Source organism: Triticum dicoccoides, chromosome 6B (assembly GCF_002162155.2).
Source record: "Triticum dicoccoides isolate Atlit2015 ecotype Zavitan chromosome 6B, WEW_v2.0, whole genome shotgun sequence".
In the NCBI taxonomy this organism is placed as follows: domain Eukaryota; kingdom Viridiplantae; phylum Streptophyta; class Magnoliopsida; order Poales; family Poaceae; genus Triticum; species Triticum dicoccoides.
The window spans coordinates 430,326,364-430,353,973 of NC_041391.1; the positions used below are offsets into that span (position 1 = coordinate 430,326,364).

Below are 27,610 nucleotides of genomic sequence, written 5' to 3' on the forward strand. Positions count from 1 at the left end.
GCCTCTACTTGACTAGCTCATTGAATCAAAGATGGTTAAGTTTCCTAGCCATAGACATGAGTTGTCATTTGATTAACGGGATCACATCATTAGAGAATGATGTGATTGACTTGACCCATTCTGTTAGATTAGCACTTGATCGTTTAGTATGTTGCTATTGCTTTCTTCATGACTTATACATGTTCCTATAACTATGAGATTATGCAACTCCCGTTTACCGGAGGAACACTTTGTGTGCTACCAAACGTCACAACGTAACTGGGTGATTATAAAGGAGCTCTACAGGTGTCTCCGAAGGTACATGTTGAGTTGGCGTATTTCGAGATTAGGATTTGTCACTCCGATTGTCGGAGAGGTATCTCTGGGCCCTCTCGGTAATGCACATCACTATAAGCCTTGCAAGCAATGTGACTAATGAGTTAGTTGCGGGATGATGCATTACATAACGAGTAAAGAGACTTGTCGGTAATGAGATTGAACTAGGTATTGGGATACCAATGATCGAATCTCGGGCAAGTAACATACCGATGACAAAGGGAACAACATATGTTGTTATGCGGTTTGACCGATAAAAATCTTCGTAGAATATGTGGGAGCCAATATGAGCATCCAGGTTCCGCTATTGTTTATTGACTGGAAACGTGTTTCGGTCATGTCTACATAGTTCTCGATCCCGTAGGGTCCGCACGCTTAAGGTTTCGATGACAATTTTATTATGAGTTTATGAGTTTTGATGTACCGAAGGAGGTCGGAGTCCCAGATGAGATCGCGGACATGACGAGGAGTCTCGAAATGGTCGAGACGTAAAAATCGATATATTGGACGACTATATTCGGACATCGGAAAGGTTCTGAGTGATTCGGGTATTTTTCGAAGTACCGGAGAGTTACGGGAATTCGTATTGGGCCTTAATGGGCCATACGGGAAAGGAGAGAAAGGCCCCAAAGGGTGGCCGCACCCCTCGCCATGGACTAGTCCGAATTGGACTAGGGAGGGGGGGCGCCCCCTTCTTTCCTTCTCCTTCTCCCTTTCCTTTCCTTCTCTCCCACTCCTTCTACTTGGAAGGGCTCCTAGTTCTACTAGGAAAGGGGGAATCCTACTCCCGGTGGGAGTAGGACTCCCCTAGGGCGTGCCATAGAGGGAGGGCCGGCCCTCCCCCTCCTCCACTCCTTTATATACGGGGAGGGGGCACCCCTTGGAGACACAACAATTGATCTCTTGATCTCTTAGCCGTGTGCGGTGCCTCCCTCCACCATAGTACTCCTCAATAGTATTGTAGCGGTGCTTAGGGGAAGCCCTGCGACGGTAGAACATCAAGATCGTCACCACACCGTCGTGCTGACAGAACTCTCCCTCGACACTCGGCTGGATCGGAGTTTGAGGGACGTCATCGAGCTGAACGTGTGCTAGAACTCAGAGGTGCCGTAGTTTCGGTGCTTGATCGGTCGGGTCATGAAGACGTACGACTACATCAATCGCGTTGTTCTAATGCTTCCGCTTTCGGTCTATGAGGGTACGTGGACACACTCTCCCCTCTCGTTGCTATGCATCACCATGATCTTGTGTGTGCGTAGGAATTTTTTTGAAATTACTACGTTCCCCAACAGTGGCATCCGAGCCAGGTTTTATGCGTAGATGTTATATGCACGAGTAGAACACAAGTGAGTTGTAGGCGATACAAGTCATACTGCTTACTAGCATGTCATATTTTGGTTCAGCGGTATTGTTGGATGAAGCGGCCCGGACCGACATTACGTGTATGCTTACGCGAGACTGGTTCTACCGACGTGCTTTGCACACAGGTGGCTGGCGGTGTCAGTTTCTCCAACTTTAGTTGAACCGAGTGTGGATACGCCCGGTCCGTGTGAAGATTAAAACAACACTAACTTGACAAACTATCGTTGTGGTTTTGATGCGTAGGTAAGAATGGTTCTTGCTCGGCCCGTAGCAGCCACGTAAAATTTGCAACAACAAAGTAGAGGACGTCTAACTTGTTTTTGCAGGGCAAGTTGTGATGTGATATGGTCAAGATGTGATGCTATATTTTATTGTATGAGATGATCATGTTTTGTAACCGAGTTATCGGCAACTGGCAGGAGCCATATGGTTGTCGCTTTATTATATGAAATGCAAGCGCCCCGTAATTGCTTTACTTTATCACTAAGTGGTAGCGATAGTCGTAGAAGCAATAGATGGCGAAACGACAATGATGCTATGATGGAGATCAAGGTGTCGCTCGGTGACGATGGTGATCACGACGATGCTTCAGAGATGGAGATCACAAGAACAAGATGATGATGGCCATATCATATCACTTATATTTATTGCATGTGATGTTTATCCTTTATGCATCTTATTTTGCTTTGATTGACGGTAGCATTATAAGACGATCTCTCACTAATTATCAAGAAGTGTTCTCCCTGAGTATGCACCGTTGCGAAAGTTCTTCGTGCTGAGACACCACGTGATGATCGGGTGTGATAGGCTCTACGTTCAAATACAACGGGTGTAAAACAGTTGCACACGCGGAATACTCTAAACTTGACGAGCCTAGCATATACAGATATGGCCTCGGAACACGGAGACCGAAAGGTCGAGCGTGAATCATATAGTAGATATGATCAACATAGTGATGTTCACCATTGAAAACTACTCCATCTCACGTGATGATCGGACATGGTTTAGTTGATTTGGATCACGTGATCACTTAGATGACTAGAGAGATGTCTGTCTAAGTGGGAGTTCTTAAGTAATATGATTAATTGAACTTAAATTTATCATGAACTTAGTCCTGGTAGTATTTTGCAAATTATGTTGTAGATCAATAGCTCGCGTTGTTGCTTTCATATGTTTATTTTGATATGTTCCTAGAGAAAATTGTGTTGAAAGATGTTAGTAGCAATGATGCGGATTGGATCCGTGATCTGAGATTTATCCTCAGTGCAACACAGAAGAATTATGTCCTTAATGCACCGCTAGGTGACAGACCTATTGCAGGAGCAGATGCAGACGTTATGAACGTTTGGCTAGCTCAATATGATGACCACTTGATAGTTTAGTGCACCAAGCTTAACGGCTTTGAATCGGGACTTCAAAGATGTTTTGAACGTCATGGACCATATGAGATGTTCTAGGGGTTGAAGTTAATATTTCAAGAAAATACCCGAGTTGAGAGATATGAAGTCTCCAACAAGTTCTATGGCTAAAAGATGGAGGAGAATCGCTCAACTAGTGAGCATGTGCTCAGATTGTATGGGTACTACAATCGCTTGAATCAAGTGGGAGTTAATCTTCCAGATAAGATAGTGATTGACAGAGTTCTCTAGTCACCATCACCAAGTTAGTAGAACTTTGTGATGAACTATAGTATGCAAGGGATGACGAAAACGATTCTCGAGCTCTTCGTGTTGTTGAAATTGACGAAGGTAGAAATCAAGAAAGAGCATCAAGTGTTGATGGTTGACAAGATCACTAGTTTCAAGAAAAGGGCAAAGGGAAAGAAAGGGAACTTCAAGTAGAATGACAAGCAAGTTGTCACTCCCACGAAGAAGCCCAAAGCTGAACCAAAGCCTGAAACTGAGTGCTTACACTGCAAAGGAAATGGTCACTGGAAACGGAAATACCCTTAATATTTGGTGGATAAGAAGGATGGCAGAGTGAACAAGGGTATATTTGATATACAGGTTATTGATGTGTACCTTACTAGTGTTTATAGTAGCCCCTAAGTATTTGATACTTGTTTGGTTGCTAAAAATTAGTGGCTCGAAACAGGAGTTACAGAATAAACAGAGACTAGTTGAGGGTGAAGTGACGATGTGTATTGGAAGTGGTTCCAAGATTGATATGATCATCATCGCACACTCCCTATACTTTCGGGATTAGTGTTAAACCTAAATAAATGTTATTTGGCGTTTGCGTTGAGCATGAATATGATTTGATCATGTTTATTGCGATACGGTTATTCATTTAAAGTCAAAGAATAATTGTTGTTCTGTTTACATGAATAAAACCTTCGATGGTCATACACCCAATGAAAATAGTTTGTTGGATCCCGATCATAGTAATACACATATTAATAATATTGATGCCAAAAGATGCAAAGTTGATAATGATAGTGCAACTTATTTGTGGCACTGCCGTTTGGGTCATATCGATGTAAAGCGCATGAAGAAACTCCATAAAGATGGAATTTTGGAATCACTTGGTTATGAATCATTTGATGCTTGTGAACCGTGCCTTTTGGGCAAGATGACTAAAACTCCATTCTCCGTAACAATGGAACGAGCTACTGACTTGTTGGAAATAATACATATCGATGTATGTGATCCAATGAGTGTTGATGCTCGTGGCAAGTATCATTATTTTCTGACCTTCACAGATGATTTGAGCAGATATGCGTATATCTACTTGATGAAACATAAGTCTGAAATAGTTGAGAAGTTCAAAGAATTTCAGAGTGAAGTGGAAAAATCATCGTAACAAGAAAATAAAGTTTCTATGATCTGATCGTAGAGATGAATATTTGAGCTACGAGTTTGGCCTTCATTTTAAACAATGTGGAATAGTTTCACAAACTCATGCCACCTGGAACACCACAGCGTAACGGTGTGTCCGAAACATCATAACTGCACTTTATTTGATATGGTGCGATCAATGATGTCTCTTACCGATTTACCAATATCGTTTTAGGGTTATGCATTAGAGATAGCTACATTCACGTTAAATAGGGCCCCATCTAAATCTGTTGAGACGACACCGTATGAACTATGGTTTAGCAATAAACCTAAGCTGTCGTTTCTTAAAGTTTGGAGCTGCGATGCTTATGTGAAAAAGTTTTAACCTGATAAGCTCGAACCCAAATCGGAGAAGTGCGTCTTCATAGAATACCCAAAGGAAAACTGTTGGGTACACCTTGTATCACAGATCCGAAGGCAAAATATTCGTTGCTAAAATGGATCCTTTCTAGAGAAGGAGTTTCTCTTGAAAGAAGTGAGTGGGAGGAAAGTAGAACTTGATAAGGTAATTGTACCTTCTCCCGAATTGGAAAGTTGTTCATCATAGAAATTAGTTCCAGTGATTGCTACACCGATTAGCGAGGAAGCTAATGATGATGATCATGAAACTTCAAATCAAATTACTACAGAACCTCGTAAGTCTTCTAGAGTACGGTCCGCATCAGTGTGGTACGGTAATCCTATTCTGGAAGTCATGTTACTAGACCATGATAAACCTACAAACTATGAGGAAGCGATGATGAGCCCAGATTCCGCGAAATGGTTTGAGGCCATGAAATCTGAGATGGGATCCATGTATGAGAACAAAGTATGGACTTTGATTGACTTGCCCGATGATCGGTGAGTCATTAAGAATAAATGGATCTTCAAGAGGAAGACGGACGCTGATAGTAGTATTACTATCTAGAAAGCTCGACTTGTCGCAAAAGTTTTTCGACAAGTTCAAGGTGTTGAATATGATGAGATTTTCTCACTCGTATCGATGCTTAAGTCTGTCCGAATCATGTTAGCAATTGCCACATTTTATGAAATCTGGCAAATGGATGTCAAAACTGTATTCCTTAATGGATTTATTAAAGAAGAGTTGTATATGATACAACCAGAAGGTTTTGTCAATCCTAAAGGTGCTAACAAAGTGTGCATGCTCCAGCGATCCATCTATGGACTGGGGCAAGCATCTCGGAGTTGGAATATACGCTTTGATGAGTTGATCAAAGCATATGGTTTTATACAGACTTTTGGAGAAGCCTATATTTACAAGAAAGTGAGTGGGAGCTCTGTAGCATTTGTAAATACTATATGTAGATGACATATTGTTGTTTGGAAATGATATAGAATTTCTGGATAGCATAAAAGGATACTTGAATAAGAGTTTTTTCAATGAAAGACCTCGGTGAAGCTGCTTACACATTGAGCATCAAGATCTATAGAGATAGATCAAGACGCTTGATAAGATTTTTCAATGAGTACATACCTTGATAAGATTTTGAAGTAATTCAAAATGGAACAGTCAAAGAAGGAGTTCTTGTCTGTGTTGCAAGGTGTGAAGTTGAATAAGACTCAAAACCCGACTATGGCAGAAAATAGAAAGAGAATGAAAAGTCATTCCCTATGCCTCAGTCATAGGTTCTATAAAGTATGCTATGTTGTGTACCAGACCTATTGTATACCTTGCTCCGAGTTTGGCAAGGGAGTACAATTTTGATCTAGGAGTAGATCACTGGACAGCGGTCAAGACTATCCTTAGTGAGGACTAAGGAAATATTTCTCGATAATGGAAGTGATAAAAGAACTCGTCGTAAAAAGTTACAATGATGCAAGCTTTTACACCAATCCAGATGACTCTAAGTCTCAATCTGGATACATATTGAAAGTGGGAGCAGTTAGCTAGAGTAGCTCCGTGCAGAGCATTGTGGACATAGAATATTTGCAAAATACATACGGCTCTAAATATGACAGATCCGTTGACTAAACTTCTCTCACGAGCAAAACATGATCACACCTTAGTACTCTTTGGGGGTTAATCACATAGAGATGTGGACTAGATTATTGACTCTAGTAAACCCTTTGGGTGTTGATCACATGACGATGTGAACTGTGGGTATTAATCATATACAGATATGAATATTGGTGTTAAATCACATGATGATGTGAACTAGATTATTGACTCTAGTGCAAGTGGGAGACTGAAGGAAATATGCCTTAGAGGCAATAATAAAGTTATTATTTATTTCCTTATTTCATGATAAATGTTTATTATTCATGCTAGAATTGTATTAACTGGAAACTTGATACATGTGTGAATACATAGACAAACAGAGTGTCACTAGTATGCCTCTACTTGACTAGCTCGTTGAATCAAAGATGGTTAAGTTTCCTAGCCATAGACATGAGTTGTCATTTGATTAATGGGATCACATCATTAGAGAATGATGTGATTGACTTGACCCATTCTGTTAGCTTAGCACTTGATCGTTTAGTATGTTGCTATTGCTTTCTTCATGACTTATACATGTTCCTATGACTATGAGATTATGCAACTCCCGTTTACCAGAGGAACACTTTGTGTGCTACCAAACATCACAACATAACTGGGTGATTATAAAGGAGCTCTACAGGTGTCTCCGAAGGTACATGTTGAGTTGGCGTATTTCGAGATTAGGATTTGTCACTCCGATTGTCGGAGAGGTATCCCTGGGCCCTCTCGGTAATGCACATCACTATAAACCTTGCAAGCAATGTGACTAATGAGTTAGTTGTGGGATGATGCATTACATAACGAGTAAATAGACTTGCCGGTAACGAGATTGAACTAGGTATTGGGATACCGACGATCGAATCTCGGGCAAGTAACATACCAATGACAAAGGGAACAACGTATGTTGTTATGCGGTTTGACCGATAAAGATCTTCGTAGAATATGTGGGAGCCAATATGAGCATCCAGATTCTGCTATTGGTTATTGACCGGAAACATGTTTCGGTCATGTCTACATAGTTCTCGAACCCGTAGGGTCCGCACGCTTAAGGTTACAATGACAGTTTTATCATGAGTTTATGAGTTTTTATGTACCGAAGGAGTTCGGAGTCCCGGATGAGATCTGGGACATGACGAGGAGTCTCGAAATGGTCGACACGTAAAGATCGATATATTGGACGACTATATTCGGACATCGGAAAGGTTCCGAGTGATTCGGGTATTTTTTGGAGTACCGGAGAAAGGAGAGAAAGGACCCAAAGGCTGGCCACACCCCTTGCCATGGACTAGTCCGAATTGGACTAGGGAGGGGGGCGCCCCCTTCCTTCCTTCTCCTTCTCCCTTCCCTTTCCTTCTCTCCCACTCCTTCTACTTGGAAGGGCTCCTAGTTCTACTAGGAAAGGGGGAATCCTACTCCTGGTGGGAGTAGGACTCCCCTAGTGCGCGCCATAGAGAGAGGACCGGCCCTCCCTCTCCTCCACTCCTTTATATACGGGGAGGGGGCACCCCTTGGAGACACAATAATTGATCTCTTGATCTCTTAGCCGTGTGCGGTGCCCCCCTCCACCATAGTACTCCTCGATAATATTGTAGCGGTGCTTAGACGAAACCCTGCGACAATAGAACATCAAGATCGTCACCACGCCATCGTGCTGATGAAACTCTCCTCGACACTCGGCTGGATCGGAGTTCGAGGGACGTCATCGAGCTGAACGTGTGCTAGAACTCGGAGGTGTCGTAGTTTCGGTGCTTGATCGGTCGGGACGTGAAGACGTACGACTACATCAACCGCGTTGTTCTAATGCTTCCGCTTTCGGTCTACGAGGATACGTGGACACACTCTCCCCTCTCGTTGCTATGCATCACCATGGTCTTGCGTTGTGTAGGAATTTTTTTGAAATTACTACATTCCCAACACTAGTAATGTACTTGTTCAAATGATATTCATTGAAAATCACAAGCATCTCATTTTTCTCACTCATGAAAATACTCTCCATCAAGTATAGGCACTCTATGTCTAAGACTCCCCAAAGTAGACTCATCCATCTTCCTCCAATGGTGTTTAAACCAAAGTAATGGAGACCAAAGCTCTGATACCAATTGAAAGGATCAAGAAGAGGTGTCTAGAGGGAGGGGGGGGGGGTGAATAGACTCTAAGCAAGAAAAGTTGCAGTTTTTAGTTTCTTTAAGTTGAAGTGGAGTTTTGCACAAGTTTTAACATTCACAATACATATCAAGCAAGCATACCAAGAGTATATGAGCAGTGGAAAGTAAAGCATGCAAATTGCAAGAATGTAAAGGGATGGGATTGGAGTGTGCAAACGCAATTTGGAGACACGGAGATTTTTTAGCCGTGGTTCCGATAGGTGGTGCTATCGTACATCCACATTGATGCACACTTTAACCCACGAATGGTAACGGTTGCGCGAGTCCACGGAGGGCTCCACCCACGAAGGGGCCACGAAGAAGCAACCTTGTCTATCCCACCATGGCCGTCGCCCACGAAGGACTTGCCTCACTAGGGTAGATCTTCACGAAGTAGGCGATGTCCTTGCCCTTACAAACTCCTTGGTTCAACTCCACAAACTTGACGGAGGCTCCCAAGTGACACCTAGCCAATCTAGGAGACACCACTCTCCAAGAAGTAACAAATGGTGTGTTGATGATGAACTCCTTGCTCTTGTGCTTCAAATGATAGTCTCCCCAACACTCAACTCTCTCTCACAGGATTTGGATTTGGTGGAAAGAAGATTTGAGTGGAAAGCAACTTGGGGAAGGCTAGAGATCAAGATTTATGTGGTAGGAATGGAATATCTTGACCTCAACACAAGTGTAGGTGGTTGTCTCTTAGAAAATGTATGTTGGAAGTGTAGGCATGTTCTGATGGCTTTCTCCACGAATGAAGAGTGGGTGGAGGGGTATATATAGCCTCCACACAAAATCTAACCATTACACACAACTTACCAAACTCGGTGGGACCGAATCGTGAAACTCGGTCGGACTTATTTAGTAAATAATGTGACCGTTAGGAATTTCGGTGGGACCGACATGTCAACTCGGTAGGACCGATATGGTTAGGGTTAGGTCATAACGTAATATTGGTGAGACCGGTTACACAAACTCGGTGAGACCGATTTTGGTAATAGACACACAGAGAGTTGGTCAAGCAAACTCGGTGGGACCGATTCGCTCATCTCGGTTGGACCGAAACGTTACGAAAGGGAAACAGTGAGTTTGCATTGCAATTTCGGTGGGACCGATCGCTTATCTCGGTTTGACCGAAACGTTACGAAGGGAAACCGATAGATTACAATCGGATCTCGGTGAGACTGAGATCCCTATCGGTGAGACCGAAAAGACTAGGGTTTTTGGCAGTGGTTATGTCAACAGAACTCGGTGGCGCCAGATAGAAAGATTCGGTAAGGCCGAGTTTGACTTTTGGTTTGGGACATATGTGGATGTGAGAAAGTGGTTGAGGGCTTTGGAGCATATCACTAAGCACTTTGAGCAAGCAAGCCATTAAACAACACCTCATCCTCTCTTAATAGTATTGGCTTTCCTATGGACTCAATGTGATCTTGGATCACTAAAAGTAAAATGTAGAGTCTTGTGCTTTGAGCTTGAGCCAATCCTTTGTCCTTAGCATCTTAAAGGAGTTCCACATCCTCTAGTCCATGCCACTCCATTATTGAACTTATCTGAAACATACTAGGTAAAAGTATTAGTCCAACAAGAGATATGTTGACATTAATTACCAAAATCACCCAGGGAGCACTTGTGCTTTCAATAACCAATCATAGATAAAAGAATTCAGAGGAGTTTCAAATATTCTCATAGATAAACTTGACCATAAACACACAATTCATCGAATCTCGACAAACACACTGCAAAAAGAGTTACATCGAATAGATCTCCAAGAAGATCGAGGAGAACTTTGCATTGACATTCAAAGAGAGAGAAGAAGCCATCTAGCTAATAACTATGGACCCGAAGGTCTGTGGTAAACTACTCACAACTCATAGGAGAGGCCTTGGCGATGATGTAGAGGCCCTCCGTGATCGATTCTCCCTCCGGCGGAGCGCCGGAAAAGGCTCCAAGGTGGGATCTCACGGGTACAGAAGGTTGCGGCGATGGAAATAGGGTTTCGTGGTGCTCCTGAATATTTTCAGGGTATGGAGGTATATATAGGCGAAGGAGGTCGGTCAGGGGACCCACGAGGGGCCCACGAGGGTGGGGGGCGCGCCTACCCCCTAGGGCGCGCCCTCCAGCCTCGTGGCCGCCTCGGCTGCTTCTTGACGTCTACTCCAAGTCTCCTGGATTGCGTTTGTTCCAAAAAGATCGCTCCCGAAGGTTTCATTTCATTTGGACTCCTTTGATATTCTTTTTCTTCGAAACACTGAAATAGGCAAAAAAAATAACAATTTGGGCTGGGCCTCCGGTTAGTAGGTTAGTCCAAAAAGTGATACAAAAGTATAAAGTAAAGCCCATAAACATCCAAAATGGGTAATATAATAGCATGGAACAATCAAAAATTATAGATACGTTGAAGACGTATCACAAACCTACTGAGCCCAACATGGGCCATGTTGTAAACCTATCGAGCGTTGCAGTGCGAGCGCAACATGGGTTATGTTGTAAACCTACCAAGCACAACAAGGGGCATGTTACTGAGCAATGCGAGTGCAAAATGTGTCATGTTGCAAACCTACCAAACGCAACATGGGTCATGTTGCAAACGTCACATCGCAGTCAACATGGGTCATGTTACAAACATGCTGAGCGCAAGATGGGTCACGTTGCAAACCACTTGTTGTAGTTGAATCGACTGACATGGCCATATTGGACGGTTGTTGCACATATGATTCAACTACTCTGGAGATAGCCGATCCCTATCCGCACGTCAGGAGGCCAATCTGAGCCGCTCGTCAGTGGGCAATCTGATACGCCCCGCTACAAAGCCTCGTCAGCCTTGTTGCAACCTGCAAGCTAGGGGAAAGCTGTGGTCTGGCATAGTTGCCATTGCTAGCGGGGACTCACGTCACTATGAAGCCTTGTTCGGGTTGCCGCAAGCTCGGACGGAATGCTGCAAGCGGGGACCTATGCCGCTGCAAAATGTTTGATTCACTACCACCGGTATGAGAATGCTGCAAGTCTAGGCGTCATCACTACAAACCGGGACGAGATGCTACAAGGCTGGGCTCCACCATCAAGCCAAGACGGATGCTGCTAATGGGCGCCACCCGTAGAAAGTCAGCCGGTGCTTCAAAGTTGAATCGCCGGCTGCCGCAAAAGACATAACTCTTATCCGTGTCCGACGACTGCAGCTCACACAATTTTCTTAGACTTGTATTTCTAAATATTACAATGATGGATGATTTTTCATGGAGTCACGGAACAAATGTTGCAACGATCAGCAGGTTGATTCATCTTTGTTGTGCTTCGCTTTGTCCGTTCAATGGATGTGCCTTCTACTCGCAAAAAAAAAGGATGTGCCTTCTGCGCTTATTCATGGCAGGCAGGGTAGGTACAAGAGGCGAACACAACAGTATATCTCTCCCTAATAATAAAGCATGGATTGGGTCTTCAGGTTCACCGTCGTGCACTTTTGTAAACACGCAGTCCTCACAATAAGTTAACACGAACCGGTACGCCAGAGAAAAGGAAATAAAATCAGCCCCCCTCTCCCCGCACGCCCTGCCTCCCAATCCCATCTCCAACCCCTGCCACGCCCCTCACCGCGCGCCGCCGTGCACCACCACCGGCCACCACGCCGGCGCACCTACCCCTCCCCGACCAGCTACACGCAGATGATGCTCTAGCGCACCTTTTGGCTCGGTTCAATGCGGCGGCTCGAGCGGTTGGGGGTGGAACAGCAACTCGATGCAGAACAGACGGCGGCGGCTGGAGCTTGCAGGGGCGGATCCGTGCATGGCAGGGGTTGGGGAGGCTGATCCGAAAGCGGGCGGCGAGGCGGGGGTCGCCGGTGGCGACGAGGAAAGCCGGAGTGAGGGATCTGGCGACCTAGGCAGGAGCTCGCCGGAGCTGGGCGATGGCAGACGGGCGCGTGAGACGGAGGGATCCGGCGTGGCAGCACGAATTCCTTGCGGGTAGATAGCTCCAAGCCATGTCGGCTCTTCAGTTTTCCCTGGTGGAAAAGAGAGAAAGAGGAGGATTCAGGGAGGAGGAGAGGTAGGGAGAAGAAGGTGCAGGTGCGAGCTTGGGGAAGAGGGAGCAAAACGTCAAGTGAGAGACTAGGAGGATCAGGGATTCTTCTTAGCCAGCATGGTAAGGTGGAGAGGCTGCTTAGGGAACATGTGCGGACAGCCTTGCTCCTTTTCTTCTTTCAGTTGTATGTACTTTCCAGCAGGCGTGTACATCCTTGCTCCTTCTCTTCTTTTGATTTTAGGTACTCTCCGGTATTTAATGTGCATGTAGAATCGTAGAGAATCAGCTAGATATTTTACTATTGTAAGGTGTGGAGTACCGAGAGTGGCATTTATATTGCTGCAAATGCAGTATATGATTTATGCAACAGAGAGGAGGCTGCAAGGGGAGAGGAACGGTGCATTGAGGTTGAGGTACATAGGACACATCGAGACCCGGGAGTTCGAAAAGAGGCTCGATCGATCTTGACAAGAACTGACTATATATAGATTTGATTCAATCTTCTTGTAGCTCCAGTGTTGAATATTCTCGGTTAACTTCTTGTTAGTTGTGTTCCTCCGCTTTTACGGCCATTACAGTCTTTCTTTTGCATTACTAAATTTATCGGATGTGGACGCTATCTTTCTACGCCATCAAAAAATTAAAATCAATTAATTTGCAGGAACATTGGTTGGTAAGGAACTTTCCAAAATACTTTGCACATATAGCAAGATATATATTTCTGCAACCTAACAGACGACGGATCCAAAATAAAAATCAATTAATGCACATACAGGAAACTATAAGTATATCTGTAAGCTAACAACCAATGGACCCAAAATTATAAAAACATATTTCTCCAAACGAACTCAGTACTCCGTTGTTATATGTTCTTTTCATGCACATAGTTTTTTTAGTTACTGCCGCATGAGCTCCTCTACTAAGAATTAAGAGGCTTAAGAAATACCTTTGGCTAAGCCAGGATGTTTCTGTATACTGGGAATGTTTAGCCGTGCCATGAGGGCAGGCTACACGCACTAAAGGCCTCCACTTAGGATCCAACCAACTCCCATGGTGTGGGTACAGGACAGCTAAAACCGGCCGGAAAGAAAGCAGGGTCCCTCTCAGGCATGAAGGCATCATACTACTACAAATAACATAACATTCAGGGGAATGTATAGCTGGGATCAAAACGTCTGAGGACGAGGAGGACATGCAGAGTTCAAGTTAAACACAGAATTTAAATGTGAAATAAAATAGTAACAACGCTGATCAGAAAATGTCCTGGTACTACGGATATGCATGATTGATCAGAACTAGAGGCAAATTAAATTAACCAACGGATCAGAACTAGGCCTTTTTATGTTTTTTCTTTTTTCAAAAGCAGAGAAGACAAAGAATCTCATCTCCAAAGTGTTCAGTGCAGAGAAGATGAACCATGCAAAAACTCAGGCTGGACCACCGGGGCTTCACTGCTGGCGGAACAGTAGAGGGCTTGGCTGCTACCAGGGTGATCCAAATGGAGCGTGTTTGTGGCCTCTTGCACTACATGATTAATGGTAGCTTCTATTACTTGACATGATTTTTGCAGCTGACATGTTTCATGCGAGAGGACATAAATTTGCATCCTATTTTTCTGTCCAATTGGTTCCAAATCACAAATGTTTGTGCTATCAGTGACAATTTGATGGAAAAGACGAGTCATATATACAGCCAATGAAAGCTTTCGCATCAGCCGTTGCTCTTGATTGTCTTTGCAAGTCCATAGATATAATTTTTATGATTTTCCTTTACTCATAGTAAGTACTGAATATTTTGTGCTTCAACCCTTTAGGTGTTAATTTCTGTGATGCAACTAGCAAAGTTGGCAATAGGTACAGTATAACCATCATGATTTGCACAGGGATATCACCTAGGTGCGTAAATCATAATCATTCAGTTTTTATTTGGCAAGCTGGAACTACCCAGAACTTTCGATTTTGGTGCCAAGATGGATGGATTGAACCGGGTGACCCACTGTCAGGTATTATTGTTCAGTTATCCAGAGGGTAATGTGGATATGTTCTGTTTGAGATCAAAGCTTGGTATTGCTAGAAAAAATATATATATATGTGCACTGAGATTTCAAATATATAACAGCACTGATACAACGTAAGGTTTCCCTTGCTATCGTACATTTTTTCATTACTATCATAACCTTTTTAGATCAAGCATGTCATGCATTACATTTCATTATGTATGTTGCAACTTCAAGACCGCAATGCCTCTGTATGTAAAATCTGTATGCTGATTATTTTTTGGAATTGAATTATGTATTCAAAGCTATTGTTCAGCATATACATCGTTTGAAAATCATACAAGGGGCAAAATTTATATGTACCCTTCTGTTTTAATATATGGCTATAAATGGATTAACTGAGCCAAAGGCAGTGTCTTTTCATACGAATATATGTGTACGACATCTTCAGATAATCATATATGTTTGCCGGCAGAATATATGTGCATTGAACTATAAATAAATTTATTTGTGGGACTTGATGCCGGATATATACAGATTGCATGTTCTCTTAGGGCATCTGCAATGATGGATGCCAGGATTTATTTTCCGATAGACCGGCAGTTGCGTTAGTTGTTCCCAGTGTGCCCGGTACCAATAGATGCATTGAGCGCTTTCTCTTTTCCTGGGCACGCGAGTAAAGAAACGGGTAACCGGGCCTACGTATTTAGAGCCGCTGATAAGCACCTAGCATTGAATGAGAAGGCGGTTACTTTTTTCTTAAATTTTTGATGTTTAACTTTTTACTCTTAAGTGCCTACACAAGAGTCTAGCATTGCAGATGTCCTTAAGCTATAGGCTATTGTAGTGGTTTTACCAATCACAAATAAGCGACCAATGATGAAACAATAGTACAAATTTAGAGCACAATACATCATGATATATTGGAAATTACATGTTCCATATCTGACATATCAACCAGTCAAAGTGGCCAAACTGAGCATATAGTTAATCGAGCACGGAACAGTTCATTGAGTGCGAGCTTTGTTGACAGCCCTACCGGTTGGAGGTAAACAAATACCTTTCCCCCCTTTTTTTAATAAAATCAAATGCTTGTACTAATGTTGATTCCATGCATTTTCATACATTATTCAACATTTTTATGAGTTAGTAAAAAAGTCATTCTTTTAATTCACATTATTGAGCTAGAAAAATGGACAGAATTATTCTTTGTCCCGTTGCAACGTACGGGCTCTTTTGCTAGTTATACTAGTCAAAGAGACGTGGAAGTTACTTCAAAAAAAAGAAAGAAAAGAGACGTGGAAGTGGTGTCGGGGTCACGCACGTGAGAAAGATCGGTAGCACTACGGATCACCTCACCGGGGCGATCGGACTGCGCCACACGCTGTCCTCAAGATCAACTGCTTGACACGGATGGGCTGTGATCGGACGGTGGCCGACCCGGCTGATCCTGGAGTGGGATCGGCCGGATGACACCTAGCGCGTCCCCCTAGCCAAAACGGCAACCTCTATTCACGCTGCCAAGGGTTTCCGGCTCCATCCCCTCCGGCAGCTCGTCCCGGCCAGCCGCGCACCGTCTCATCTCTCCACGCCCCATCTCCCCCAGCTAGCTCCTCTACTTCTCTCATGCCGAGCAAGCCAAGCAGCGCCATGGCAGTGGCCGCGGCCCCTCCGGAGGGTGGCGGCGGAGTCGCACGCCTGGAAGCCCTGGCCATGGACAGGGTGGCGGAGGCGGCCGACGCAGTCGCCATAGCGTCGAGCGCCGGCGAGGTGGTCCGCGCGATCCACGCCGTTGCTGTCCTCCTCTTCCCCGTGGACTCCGCCACTGTCGCTGGTGAGGCTCTGAATCCTAGCCCCACTCACCCCCACCCTCATCTCTCCTTCGCGTCCTTGGAGGCCTCTGACGCGCTCTCCTCTGTGTGCACTCTCCTGCAGGCACCTTGGACGAGCCCATCAAAAGCCAGGTGAGAATTGAAGCCTTATTTCCATGCATTCGATCATAACAATGAGGTTTTCATGCCTAGAATACTCCAGGAGGCTACTGCAAGTCAAAACACAAACTGGAGTAATTGCAAGTCCCATTTCTGCGCAGTCCAGATTCTCCAGGAGCTAGAATAATTATCTCAAATTTACATCCTAGATTGGACTTTGGGGAAATTACTCAAGAATTGCCCCCTAACTATACTACAGTTATTCATAAGCTGTTTCAATAAATAAGCATAAACAAACCTTGGAGCATGAACGATCACATAAAACGGCAGCAGATTGCAATACCTCGGAGCGCTGAGGTCCTAGTTTTATACCGTATATGTTTAGCAACCTTGTTCATTCTATTTGTTGTCGATGTATTTTGGGTCGTGCAGGTTTTTGGTGTGTATAACTTTTCATTCAAGTACAGTAATCCACTTTAAATCGTACACCTTTAATTCTTTATAGACCCGAGTCCTTGGTAATGCACTCGTTACAGAAGACCAAGTTGCACATTTGGATATAAAATTGGAGTTCTAGCCCTTTTTGCCATGACAGAGCAGGGATGATGCATCTATTTCCTCTGTTTTCAGATTATCAGTGTTCTGAGCCTCAGCCATGATGAAAGGGAGTCTTGGAGGCGTGCTTTTTATCATGGTCCAGCATTTCCTACCATGTCTAAGATATTACTTGGCAGTAAGTGCACTTGCCAAACTTCTCACTCCGCGCATGCATAATATTGCTGGGGTATTTGATCACCATCTGCACATAAGTATTCATTACACATACACCATCAACATGATCTGGGAACGGCAATGCCATACAATCAGTCTTCTGTTGCATCACTCATTAATCTCATGGATTTATGCAGTCCTTGTATTGAATAGGGGTTTCTGTATATTTTCCTCCCATGAACAATTAGAGTGTTCAGTACACTTAGTTCATTTACTAAGCTTGTTGCACTTTGCTAATACCAGGCATATGGTTTCTGTTTACGATCCCACTTTCATGCTTTGGTTGTCCAGATATTGCTTTGAAGTGGCTACGGCAGATTCACAACACTGTGAGGAAGGAAGTCTATGATTCCTTTTTTGTCAGAGGACCTCCTACTGAAGTGATTCAGGCTCTTGTTCCAGCTTTATCTCAAAATGAAAACTCTAAGGAGGATCATAACATTTTTTGTTTGAACATTGAAAGGTGTTATTCTGAAGCAGCCCTCTACTTAGGCTATGCCATCACACTTGAGTCTTTGTGTCAGTTCAACTTTTTCGATCTCGAATCAATTAAGTCTCTTGTTTCTTAGGCAATTGACAACCCCCAAAACTTATATTTTAGCACACACAAATCTTGTATGACAGTTCAACACTTGAACTATGCAAGTCTTAACTAGTGTCATGCCCCCCCTTTTCCCCTGATAGGTTATTTTTTCACTGCATGCTATACTTGAGCCACGTGGTGCCAAACAATTAAGCACGTGGATTTTTGTGCAAATCCTAGCATGTACTTCTGGGTATATTATTTATCTAGCAGTAGCAGAAGCAACGTGGACACATTTTCTGATAACCATTGCTGATGGTTGCTGAAGAAACAGGAGATAGTACAATATAACGAAAATAATGAGTATGCAGATGCAGATCACTTGATACTCTTCTACTTGTCATTTCGGAACCAGTGCAACTACAGATGGACATAAAGTATTTGGACTTGTGAGATGAAAAATATTCTGTTAGATTTTTTCATCAGAAGCATGTTATATTGGTATTGGTTAATTTTGCTACTCCCTCTGTTCACTTTTATAAGGCGCTGTAGACATTTCAGACAGTGTGCAAAACAGCTCAATTTCAGTTGTCTGAAACGACTTACAAAAGTGAACAGAGGGAGTAGCAATAATTGGAAAAACAATGGTCACAGATGTGTGCTGGAGACTATTGATGTCCAGCATTGACAAATAAAAAAGAAAGGCGGAAGTAGTTGATACAATCTCATAACATATTTAGTTAGCCTTTTCTGGATTGTTGGTGAAAGGCTGAAAGCTATTGAATGATTTAGTGGAATTAACGCATATGTGGAAAGGGTGGTCGCATTGTGGAACATCTGGCATGGAAGCAATATAGCATTATGAGGAGCAATTGATTTGCACAATTCAACAATTTGTTCCTATGGTATTTCTTATCATTATGAGGAGCAAAGAAAATAATTTAAAAGTAGAAACCGAGGCCACTCAAAATCTCTTTGACTACCCAAGTAGGCGTCTACTCCATCAGCTCATACTCTGATGCATTATCGTTAGTTATTTTTTCTTGCTATTAATAATTTTATGTTCTTTCCTTCGCTGTAGGCTATTAATATTATGCTTGCTTGAGAATAAGGGGGTGGGCCAGATTGTTGCAGAGTTTATGTTTCTCAATAAGCATAATGATGGCGTTCTCAACCCAGATAGAACAACTTTCATCTCAAGGCTTGCACAACTACTTGCATCTGTTCCAGATAAAGCAAGAATGGGAGCCTCATCTGCGCTCACAGCGTCGTATCCTTTTTCTGTACAGTATATCTTCCATCCCAAATTATTCAGAATACATCTTTGTGGCCTGTTGTGGTGTGAGTGGGCCGCAGTTTAAACAGTGGGTTTGGTAGGGAGAGGGTGGAGATTGCTCACTTAATTATTTTCCCCATTATTTGCACAATATTTACCACTTGGATTTTAAGTCCTTAACATAAGACAAGGTCATTCTTCAAGAGTGTTGTCAGCCAACTTCTTGTTCGAGCGGAAGAAGCAGCTATCGAGTCGTCTGCTAACAAAGAGTTTAACGAACAGGATGCACTAAGTTCTGTGTTGCTCTTTGTGGGTGAAGTGTTATCCCGTGTTAGCCGTCGTGGATCTACTGGTAAGTTTTAATATCTCAGAATGCAAGTTTATGTGTGCTGTTGACTTGCTTGTTCTGAAATATACATTAACGAATGACAAAATCAATTAAGAAACTGTGTGCCCGATTCTAGTTGGTGCAGTATGATATCGTGCTGTAGTTATGTTTGGTAGGATACAATAATTGCAGTACATTCAACCCTTTATGCTTCAGTTTGGCATGCTGATTTTCCTTTTGTATTATCTGCTACTATAGCTTGGGTGACGTAGCAGTTTCCTTCCCCCCTTTCTAATCCTTTTGGTATGGATATGATAACCAATTAACCAGCACATCAATCATTTGGTTGCTTTCATGTATTTGGCACTAATCCGCTGTTGATACTTGAGTGTTGTTTCTGCGCTGTTGTCTGCACTCCCCACCTCTGCAAATTTGACTAGATTCGGGCATTGAGTGGGATCTCTTGATAGCTAGCATAGCAAGTACCTGGTCCATAACAATTTATAGTTCATAAGATTTGTACTCTCTGTTTAGGCATCAAATCATTTCTTTCATTCTTTGTATGTATGATAAGATGCATTGGTCTTTTCAGGCATTTTAGTTGCTGAATTGATCCCTATGATCCGCAATCACTTACAAAGATGTGTAGCACCAGACTGTAAGACGATAATTCCTGACATGATCAAGCATGTTCCTCAGTCTCGGTTTTGGTTCAATGTGGTTGAAGCATTGAGAGATCAGCATTCTATTGAAAGATTGACTGAAGAGATGTTGCGCCAACTTGCATCACATCATTTAAATGATGAAGAAGCGTACTGGATTTTGTGGACTCTGTTTAATCAGAGTATCATGCATATTGCTGTTATGAGGTGAGATAGTACCTATGCGCACTTTAATTCTGCTAAACATTGTATGTGCTTGTTCTTGCTTAGCTACTTCCTTATTTCACTTTGTATTTGGCATGCTACATTACTTTGCATAGGAAACTTATACGTGAAGGCTCCCTTGGCCAGGATTTAGTCCAAAATATCCAATTTGACAACTATGCAAAACAGTATTTCAATGATTACCTTTTTCTTTCTGTGAAGACTGTTCTGGGGATGTTGACTACTACCACCTCTGTTCCAAAATACATGAAGTTTTATGTTTGTCCTAAGTCATATAAGTTTGACCAAGTCTATAGAAAAATATCCAATATCTACAACATCATATTAGTTTCACCATAAAATATATTTTGAAATTATATATTGTATGATGGTATGGCGATGCTAGAAGGACGGCGCGAGAAGGCTGGCCGAGGGCCTTTTTTGCCCACGGCCGGGCAAGAGGGAAGGGATTTTCCTTCTTAATTCTTGCTTGATTAGATTGATACATCTCCTCTCTTTATATAGAGAGGTTTACTTGACTCCCAAGCAAGGCTTACTTGACCCCTAAGCAAGCGACCCTTATCTCTAATTAACCCTAAGACTAACGGGCTATACCGCCAGCCCAGGCCCATTACGTACTCCAACACTACACCCCACCTGGACATGCAGCTTGTCCTCGAGCTGCAGCCTAACCAACTTATAACCATGATCGACGCAACACAAAGCTTACACCTAAAAACAAGCCTTTTACATCTCGGCTTGTTTTATGACTCTCAACCTGAAATGGACTGGGACGCTTTATTTTGGACCCCTCAACAAAAAGTGGACACCATCAGCACGTCGGACGTGCACGTGTACAGCCACCTGGATCCCATGGACACCACCTGGACCAAAGGAGTGCATGTGTATGGCCACCTGGAAGTGGTCGCAAGAGCGACCAGCAGAGCCGCCCTCGCGGCGGCCGGGGGCGGAAAGCAGTGGTGCTACGCGGTGTGCTCCTGTCGGTGACACCCTGCCTTCTCCCCGCCGGACTGCTGTTGGTCTGCACCGCACAAGGAAGAGTGGAGGGCTTGCGATGGAGAATGACGAGGAGGGGTGCGCCTCCCCAACCGCCGATGTCACAGACTTTGAGGTCGCTGCCCGCGGGGAAAACAGCATGCTCGCCGCCCGTGGGGGAAACCGCATGCCCAAGATCCCCGATGCAGCAGACAAGATCGAGGTCCTTTGCGCAGCGAAGGGAAACTTGGAGGAGCGGCAGCTGCAGACCACACATCTCCCGCACACGCCGATGCGCTAGGAAGCCGCGTGCAGCAGCCTGCAGCCTCACCGCCGCCGACACGTGGCGGGTAGCAATCCAAGACGGAAGCGGTGACAGCGACGGCGGGGACTTGATCTGCTGGATGTGGATGCCCTGGGATGGCGGCGGCGCTGATGGGAACGAGGTCGTCGCACTCCCGTTGTAGGGCATCTCATACTGGGCGGCGGAGCTCACCGGCGGTGGCTGCTGCAGCTGCAGCGGCTGCTGCGGTGTCGTGCCGGGCAGCGGCAGCGGCTGCTGCGGCGGAGCGCCGGTCGCGACGGAGGCTGCTAGGAGCGGCGGCTGCCACAGTGCCACTGCAGCCAGGGTTGGGCGGTGGTGGCGATGGATGGCAGCTGCAGCGGCGCGGCAGAGGCCGCTAGGAGCGGCGTCTGCCACTGCAGCCAGGGTTGGGCGGTGGTGGCGATGGATGGCAGCTGCAGCGGCGCGGCGAAGGCCGCCTGGTGCGGCGGCTGCCACGGCAGCCACGGCGACGCGGGGATGGGCGGCGTAGCCGGGTGCGGTCCGTGGGACCCGGCCAAGAACAGGCGGATCTCCTGGACCGCCTGGGTTAGGTCCCGCAGCACCCCGGACACCTCCTCCCAGGTGAGGACAGCGGGGGCGGGCGCGACGGAGGATCCCGGCGCGGGCAGGAGTGGGGCGACGGTCGTGGTGGTCGCCGGAGGCGACAAGGTGACCGGCAGCGGAAGAGACGGGCTTGGCGGCGGTGAAGACATGATCGAACCGAAGCTAGCTGATACCAAATTGGTATGGCGATGCTAGAAGGACGGCGCGAGAAGGCTGGCCGAGGGCCTTTTTTGCCCACGGCCGGGCAAGAGGGAAGGGATTTTCCTTCTTAATTCTTGCTTGATTAGATTGATACATCTCCTCTCTTTATATAGAGAGGTTTACTTGACTCCCAAGCAAGGCTTACTTGACCCCTAAGCAAGCGACCCTTATCTCTAATTAACCCTAAGACTAACGGGCTATACCGCCAGCCCAGGCCCATTACGTACTCTAACATATGATGCTGTAGATATTAATATATTTTTCTGTAGAGTCGGTCAAACATAAAGATGTCTTACTTAGGACAAACCTAAAACTTAAAAGTATTTTGGAATGGAGGAAGTACATGTTAATCTGCTTGCTGTGTGTTCATTAAATCTTTGGCTGTGTTTTGTGTGTCTTAGTTATTAATGGATAGCGATTATTTTGTGGTGGCATATTATGCATGCCATCATTGTTATATAATCCTGTGTTGCCATGTTCAGAAACATCCAATAAGCTTGTCCCTTGTCTGTTTGATGATGGCCTTGACGGTCCTTCATGAAATAGTGAATCTATAAGACATTGATACAGAAGACAGATATCTGGGCAAAACATGATGCATAAGCATAAAGTAGTACTCCCTCCGTTCCTAAATAATTGTCTTGCTAGAGATTTCAACAAGTGACTACATACGGAGCAAAATGAGTGAATCTACACTCTAAAATATGTCTATATACATCCGTATGTGGTAGTCCATTTGAAATCTCTAAAAAGACAAATATTTAGGAGCGGAGGGAGTATTTGCTCATGGACCTAATATTTTCTGGGATTGAAAAGCTAGATTTTGTTGATACAGTCATGTCTAAGGCTTTAAGCTCTTTTTTTTTTCTTCGTCAGCATGTTAGGTGATAAGGTAAAAAATATCGTTCAGGCCCTTTTCTTGGACAATTTGCTGTTTCTATTTTACTATGAAGGACAAATGCATGGATTGGAGGGAGTATGTTCAACTATATTCAATATGTCCTAACTACTCCCTCCGTCTAGGTGAGTAAGTCACATTAGAAGGAGCAGCACGACCTAGGTAGCTTAAGATTGGAGGAGGAGCAGCACCACAACTTGAAAAACTTCCAATTACAGCGCTGTTTTAAGCGGAAGCAAAATCAGCATTGGTTTGCTACTTATTAGGATGCCGTTTGAGCTCTCTCAGGCCACCTACATGAATGCATGCAAGACTGTCATCAATTTCTTGCCTAATCAACGTCCAGCTGCGATGCATGCACGGGTCATTCTTGTGCGGGCGCCTCCTCTTTCTATCATGCATATTTCTCGTGGACAGTAGCACAAGGCTGGGGTGAAAACAAGGATGGAATTTAATGTATTGCGCCTTAGACTTTTGGGAATACCTGATTTTCGTAAGATGACTTACACACCTAGACGGTGGTAGTAGCAATTTATTAAATAGCTTCTTTCTTATATGTTTCCTTTTCCACAATGCTTTCTTCAGGGCAATGTTTATTGACAAATTTTTGCTTTGGAAAACATTTCCATTATGCTGCCTGAGATGGATTCTTCATTATGCTGTCTTTGAATTCCCACCAAATTCAGTCGCAGAAGCTCAAATGCGAAGGACATCAAACTTCCTGGTTACATTGCAAAGTTTAGTTACTGTTTGGTCCAAGAAAGAGTTTGTTCAGTCATATTCAGTGGAGCAACAAGCTTGTATCCATTGATGCACTTAAAACTATATTGTTCATTTCTCATGCAAGTTATCATTTGGCATTGTTCTCCTTAATCAGTATGTAGATATCACTGCAGCAATAGGGTTATGTTTGGAGAACATGTCAAAAGAAGAATTAGAAATGAACAGAGATGTATTAAATTGTATTCTTCAAGGAGTAAGCTGTAAGTACTTCTCTTCCCTTGTGTTTGTTTACCAGGATACGGTAAGCACAATCATAATATCTACTCACCGAATATTGTTTTGACTATAGGTAGGTTAGAGAGCCCAATTGATTTAGTCCGGAAGATGGCAAGTGCTGTTGCATTGACATTTTCTAAAGTCGTTGATCCAAAAAATCCTCTTTACCTTGATGATGACTGTTCTGAGAATGTCGACTGGGAGTTCGGGGTTCTCTCTCCAAAGGAGATCACAGCTCCTTCACATGATGTAGAATTTGGAAGCAAATCAAAACCATGTCCACGTAAGAACAGGAAACATGCTGGTGACAAAAAGGGAAAGACTATCAAGCATGATATTTCAGATAACAGAGTAAAAATCGTAGAGATTAAGTCAAAACTAGATTCTGATGAAATGTCTGGCGCTGCTATAAATTTTGAGGAACATTATGACGAGGAAAGCATTAACATTGATGCTTCCAGTGATTCATCCCTGGAGCCGTATGATCTGTCAGATGATGACACTGATTTGCAGAAGAATTTCACACATCTAAGTGATCTTGCAGCTGCACTGCGAAAACCTGACGATCTAGATGGTGTAAGTTTCCATTTGGTGTTTTGAATACCTTCCAGACAAAACTACTACATGATCCTGACCTTTCTTTCTTTTGTCTTCACAAGGTTGAAAGCGCTCTTAGTTCTGCCGAAAAGCTTGTGAGGGCATCACCTGATGAGCTGCGCCACTGCTCGGGTGATCTTGTTCAAGCACTGGTACATGTTCGTTGTTCTGATGTCGTGATGGAAGGCGAGGAAGATTCTGCTGAAGAAAAGCGACAGAAGGCATTAGTCGCTTTGCTGGTAACCAGCCCATTTGAATCATTAGATGTTCTTACCAAATTGCTATATTCATCGAGTGTGGATATAAGTCAGCGTATTTTAGTTATTGATGTTATGACTGAGGCAGCACAGGAGCTTGCTGAAACTAAAATTGTAAAGAGTGAACAGCGGCATGGGAACTTGATATCTGATACTTCTCCGTCTTGGCTGGTTCCTAGGGACAGCGGACCTGTTGGGGCAAGCCCTTGGAGAGAGGTATCAGAAACAGGATCACTTTTGAAAAATTGGTCACACCGGTATGAAAGAGAAGTTCCATCTAGACCAGGCCAGGTTAAATCAGGAAAATCTCGCAAATGGGGTCTTGGGAAAGCAAAAGATTCGCAGGTGGAGCGGTCAAAAAACAGATTTCCTTTGTATGCTGCTGCATTTATGCTCCCGGTTATGGAAGGATATGACAAGAGAAGACATGGGGTGGACTTGCTCAATCGGGATTTTGTTGTCCTAGGTAAATTGATATACATGCTTGGTGTCTGTATGAAGTGCATGGCAATGCATCCGGAAGCATCAGCCATTGCCCCAGCTTTTTTGGATATGATAAGAGCCAGGTATTCTGTGTCAGGATAAACATTTCATATATTCTTATTTGGCAACCAAATGACGTGATTTGACATGAAATTTTATTCTACAGGGAGGTCTCGCAACATGCTGAAGCATATGTGCGAAGGTCTGTGTTGTTTGCAGCTTCTTGTGTATTGATAGCCTTGCACCCGTCATATGTTGCATCAGTTCTTATAGAAGGCAACCAGGACATTTCTACTGGTTTAGAATGGATACGTACATGGGCCTTGCGTATTGCTGAAGCTGATCCTGATACAGAGTGCACATCGGTGAGTAGAACATTCATTTTTATTTTTCGGTCATAAATATCAGCTCTAAATACCTATTGTACGCCTTCTATACAGCCCGATGAGTTAATATGAAATAGTTGATCGTCAGTGGGTAGGATGTATGGTTTTATCGTCACTAAAATTCACAGTTCTTAGTTGCTAAGTAGCTAACCATCTTTTATGTTCATTGGGCGACTATTCTCTTAGTGTTTTGTAAAGAGAAACGAATTGCTAAGATGTTGGATATGCAGTCTCTCTATCCACTTTTTACTAAATATCTATGCCCCACGTCTGTTTCCTAGATGGCCATGAACTGCCTGCGGCTCCATTCAGAGATGGTGCTCCAGACATCCCGCGCCCTGGAATCTGCGGAACATTCCAAGGCTGGCACCAGGGCACTACCTTCTAAGCTCGATAACATTATAATACCATTTGCAAACATGATGTGATCTGATGCAGTCTTGAAGTTGTAAAGGGAATTTTCTTTCTCATTTGTGTTACTGTACTATAGAATTTTTTTAGTCGTGAGAATTGCTTTAGTGTATACTACTTTTTTTAGAATAACTAGCAAAAGAGCCCGTGCGTTGCAACGGGAGAGAAAACATAACACACATTCTTAACTCAACAACCATCACTCAAGACCACAATAGGTCCGTCTTTTTTATTTTTGCGAGGCATCGTATTTGTGTTGCCGCTTATCCTCCTTCTCACCCTCGTCGGCGATGGCCTCGGTGTTCACACAAAACAACAAAAAACGTGTGTTGAATATGGTTAATCCTAAGGCGTCTCTCTCCTCCCTCTCTCTCCCCCCCCCCTCTCTCTCGCTCGCTTTCTCTTACTCGTGATGAGAAATCTGTTGTTTTCCCTTGCGACATTTTTCAGAGGTATGTACGTGTAGTTATCGATGTTTTCCTTTTCGTATATGGTTATAGTGGAGTGTTTATTTGTAATCCGGATTGCCGCCGGTACGAAAAAACGGATTTGCGCTATAAATTATAAGTTTGCTTCCATAACAATATTTTAAAAATATTTAACAGGTAAAATTAACATCATATTTAGATTCCACACATTTTTCTAATAAAATTTCATATATAATATGTTAAAATCGAAGTTATGGTTTAAAAGATACAGATAATTTAGAAAATCATTTGGTTTGACTCAAATATATTCCAAAATAATATTTAAAGATACTTAAAAGGTAAAAATAATCTCATATTCGTATTCTACATATTTTTCTAATCAAATTTCATATATAACATGTTCAAATCGGAGTTACGGTTTAAAAGATATGGATGATTTTAAAAAGCATTTATTTGAATTAAATATGATCCACTGATGAATTACCTAAAACATCAGGTTTTTTTTTGAAAAATGTAAAATAACGGTTCGGGTGTGACTTAAATCCGGACGACTGGTTGATTTCAGAAAAAGACAGGGACTTTTGTGTAAAATACGAAAATAACGATTTGTTTTAACTTAAAACATGACTGTGGGTTGAATTCTCTGAAATAGAGTGACTTTTTTAAAAAATGGCATGACGGACGAAAGAAACCCAATTTACTTTATTATTAGGTAAAG

The 27,610-nt window shown here is 43.5% G+C and overlaps 1 protein-coding gene across 2 annotated transcripts; it reads left to right on the forward strand.

The window, feature by feature from the left end:
- The first annotated feature begins 16,153 nt into the window (after positions 1 to 16,153).
- On the forward strand, positions 16,154 to 26,636 carry LOC119321837 (telomere length regulation protein TEL2 homolog). 2 transcript variants are annotated; one of them, XM_037595362.1, is made up of 13 exons: positions 16,154 to 16,486; positions 16,588 to 16,616; positions 17,214 to 17,316; positions 17,646 to 17,817; positions 18,959 to 19,147; positions 19,345 to 19,505; positions 20,074 to 20,350; positions 23,917 to 24,131; positions 24,216 to 24,314; positions 24,404 to 24,906; positions 24,990 to 25,750; positions 25,834 to 26,032; positions 26,335 to 26,636. In XM_037595362.1, the coding sequence occupies exons 1-13, from the start codon at positions 16,279 to 16,281 to the stop codon at positions 26,479 to 26,481; spliced, it is 3,063 nt and encodes a 1,020-aa protein (XP_037451259.1). In that variant the 5' UTR covers positions 16,154 to 16,278; the 3' UTR covers positions 26,482 to 26,636. The 2 variants fall into 2 exon arrangements, with proteins under 2 accessions (XP_037451259.1, XP_037451260.1); XM_037595363.1 differs by lacking the exons at positions 16,154 to 16,486; positions 16,588 to 16,616; positions 17,214 to 17,316; positions 17,646 to 17,817 and adding an exon at positions 17,826 to 18,864.
- Positions 26,637 to 27,610: the final 974 nt, after the last annotated feature.

What these genes read in the sequence shown, in the direction of transcription:
- LOC119321837 (XM_037595362.1), top strand. Translation starts at nt 16,279, where the DNA reads ATGCCGAGCAAGCCAAGCAGCGCCATGGCAGTGGCCGCGGCCCCTCCG. An exon ending in TCATCTGCGCTCACAGCGTC is followed by an intron (nt 19,148 to 19,344) that starts GTATCCTTTTTC and finishes ACATAAGACAAG; the next exon opens with GTCATTCTTCAAGAGTGTTG. An exon ending in TAGCCGTCGTGGATCTACTG is followed by an intron (nt 19,506 to 20,073) that starts GTAAGTTTTAAT and finishes TGGTCTTTTCAG; the next exon opens with GCATTTTAGTTGCTGAATTG.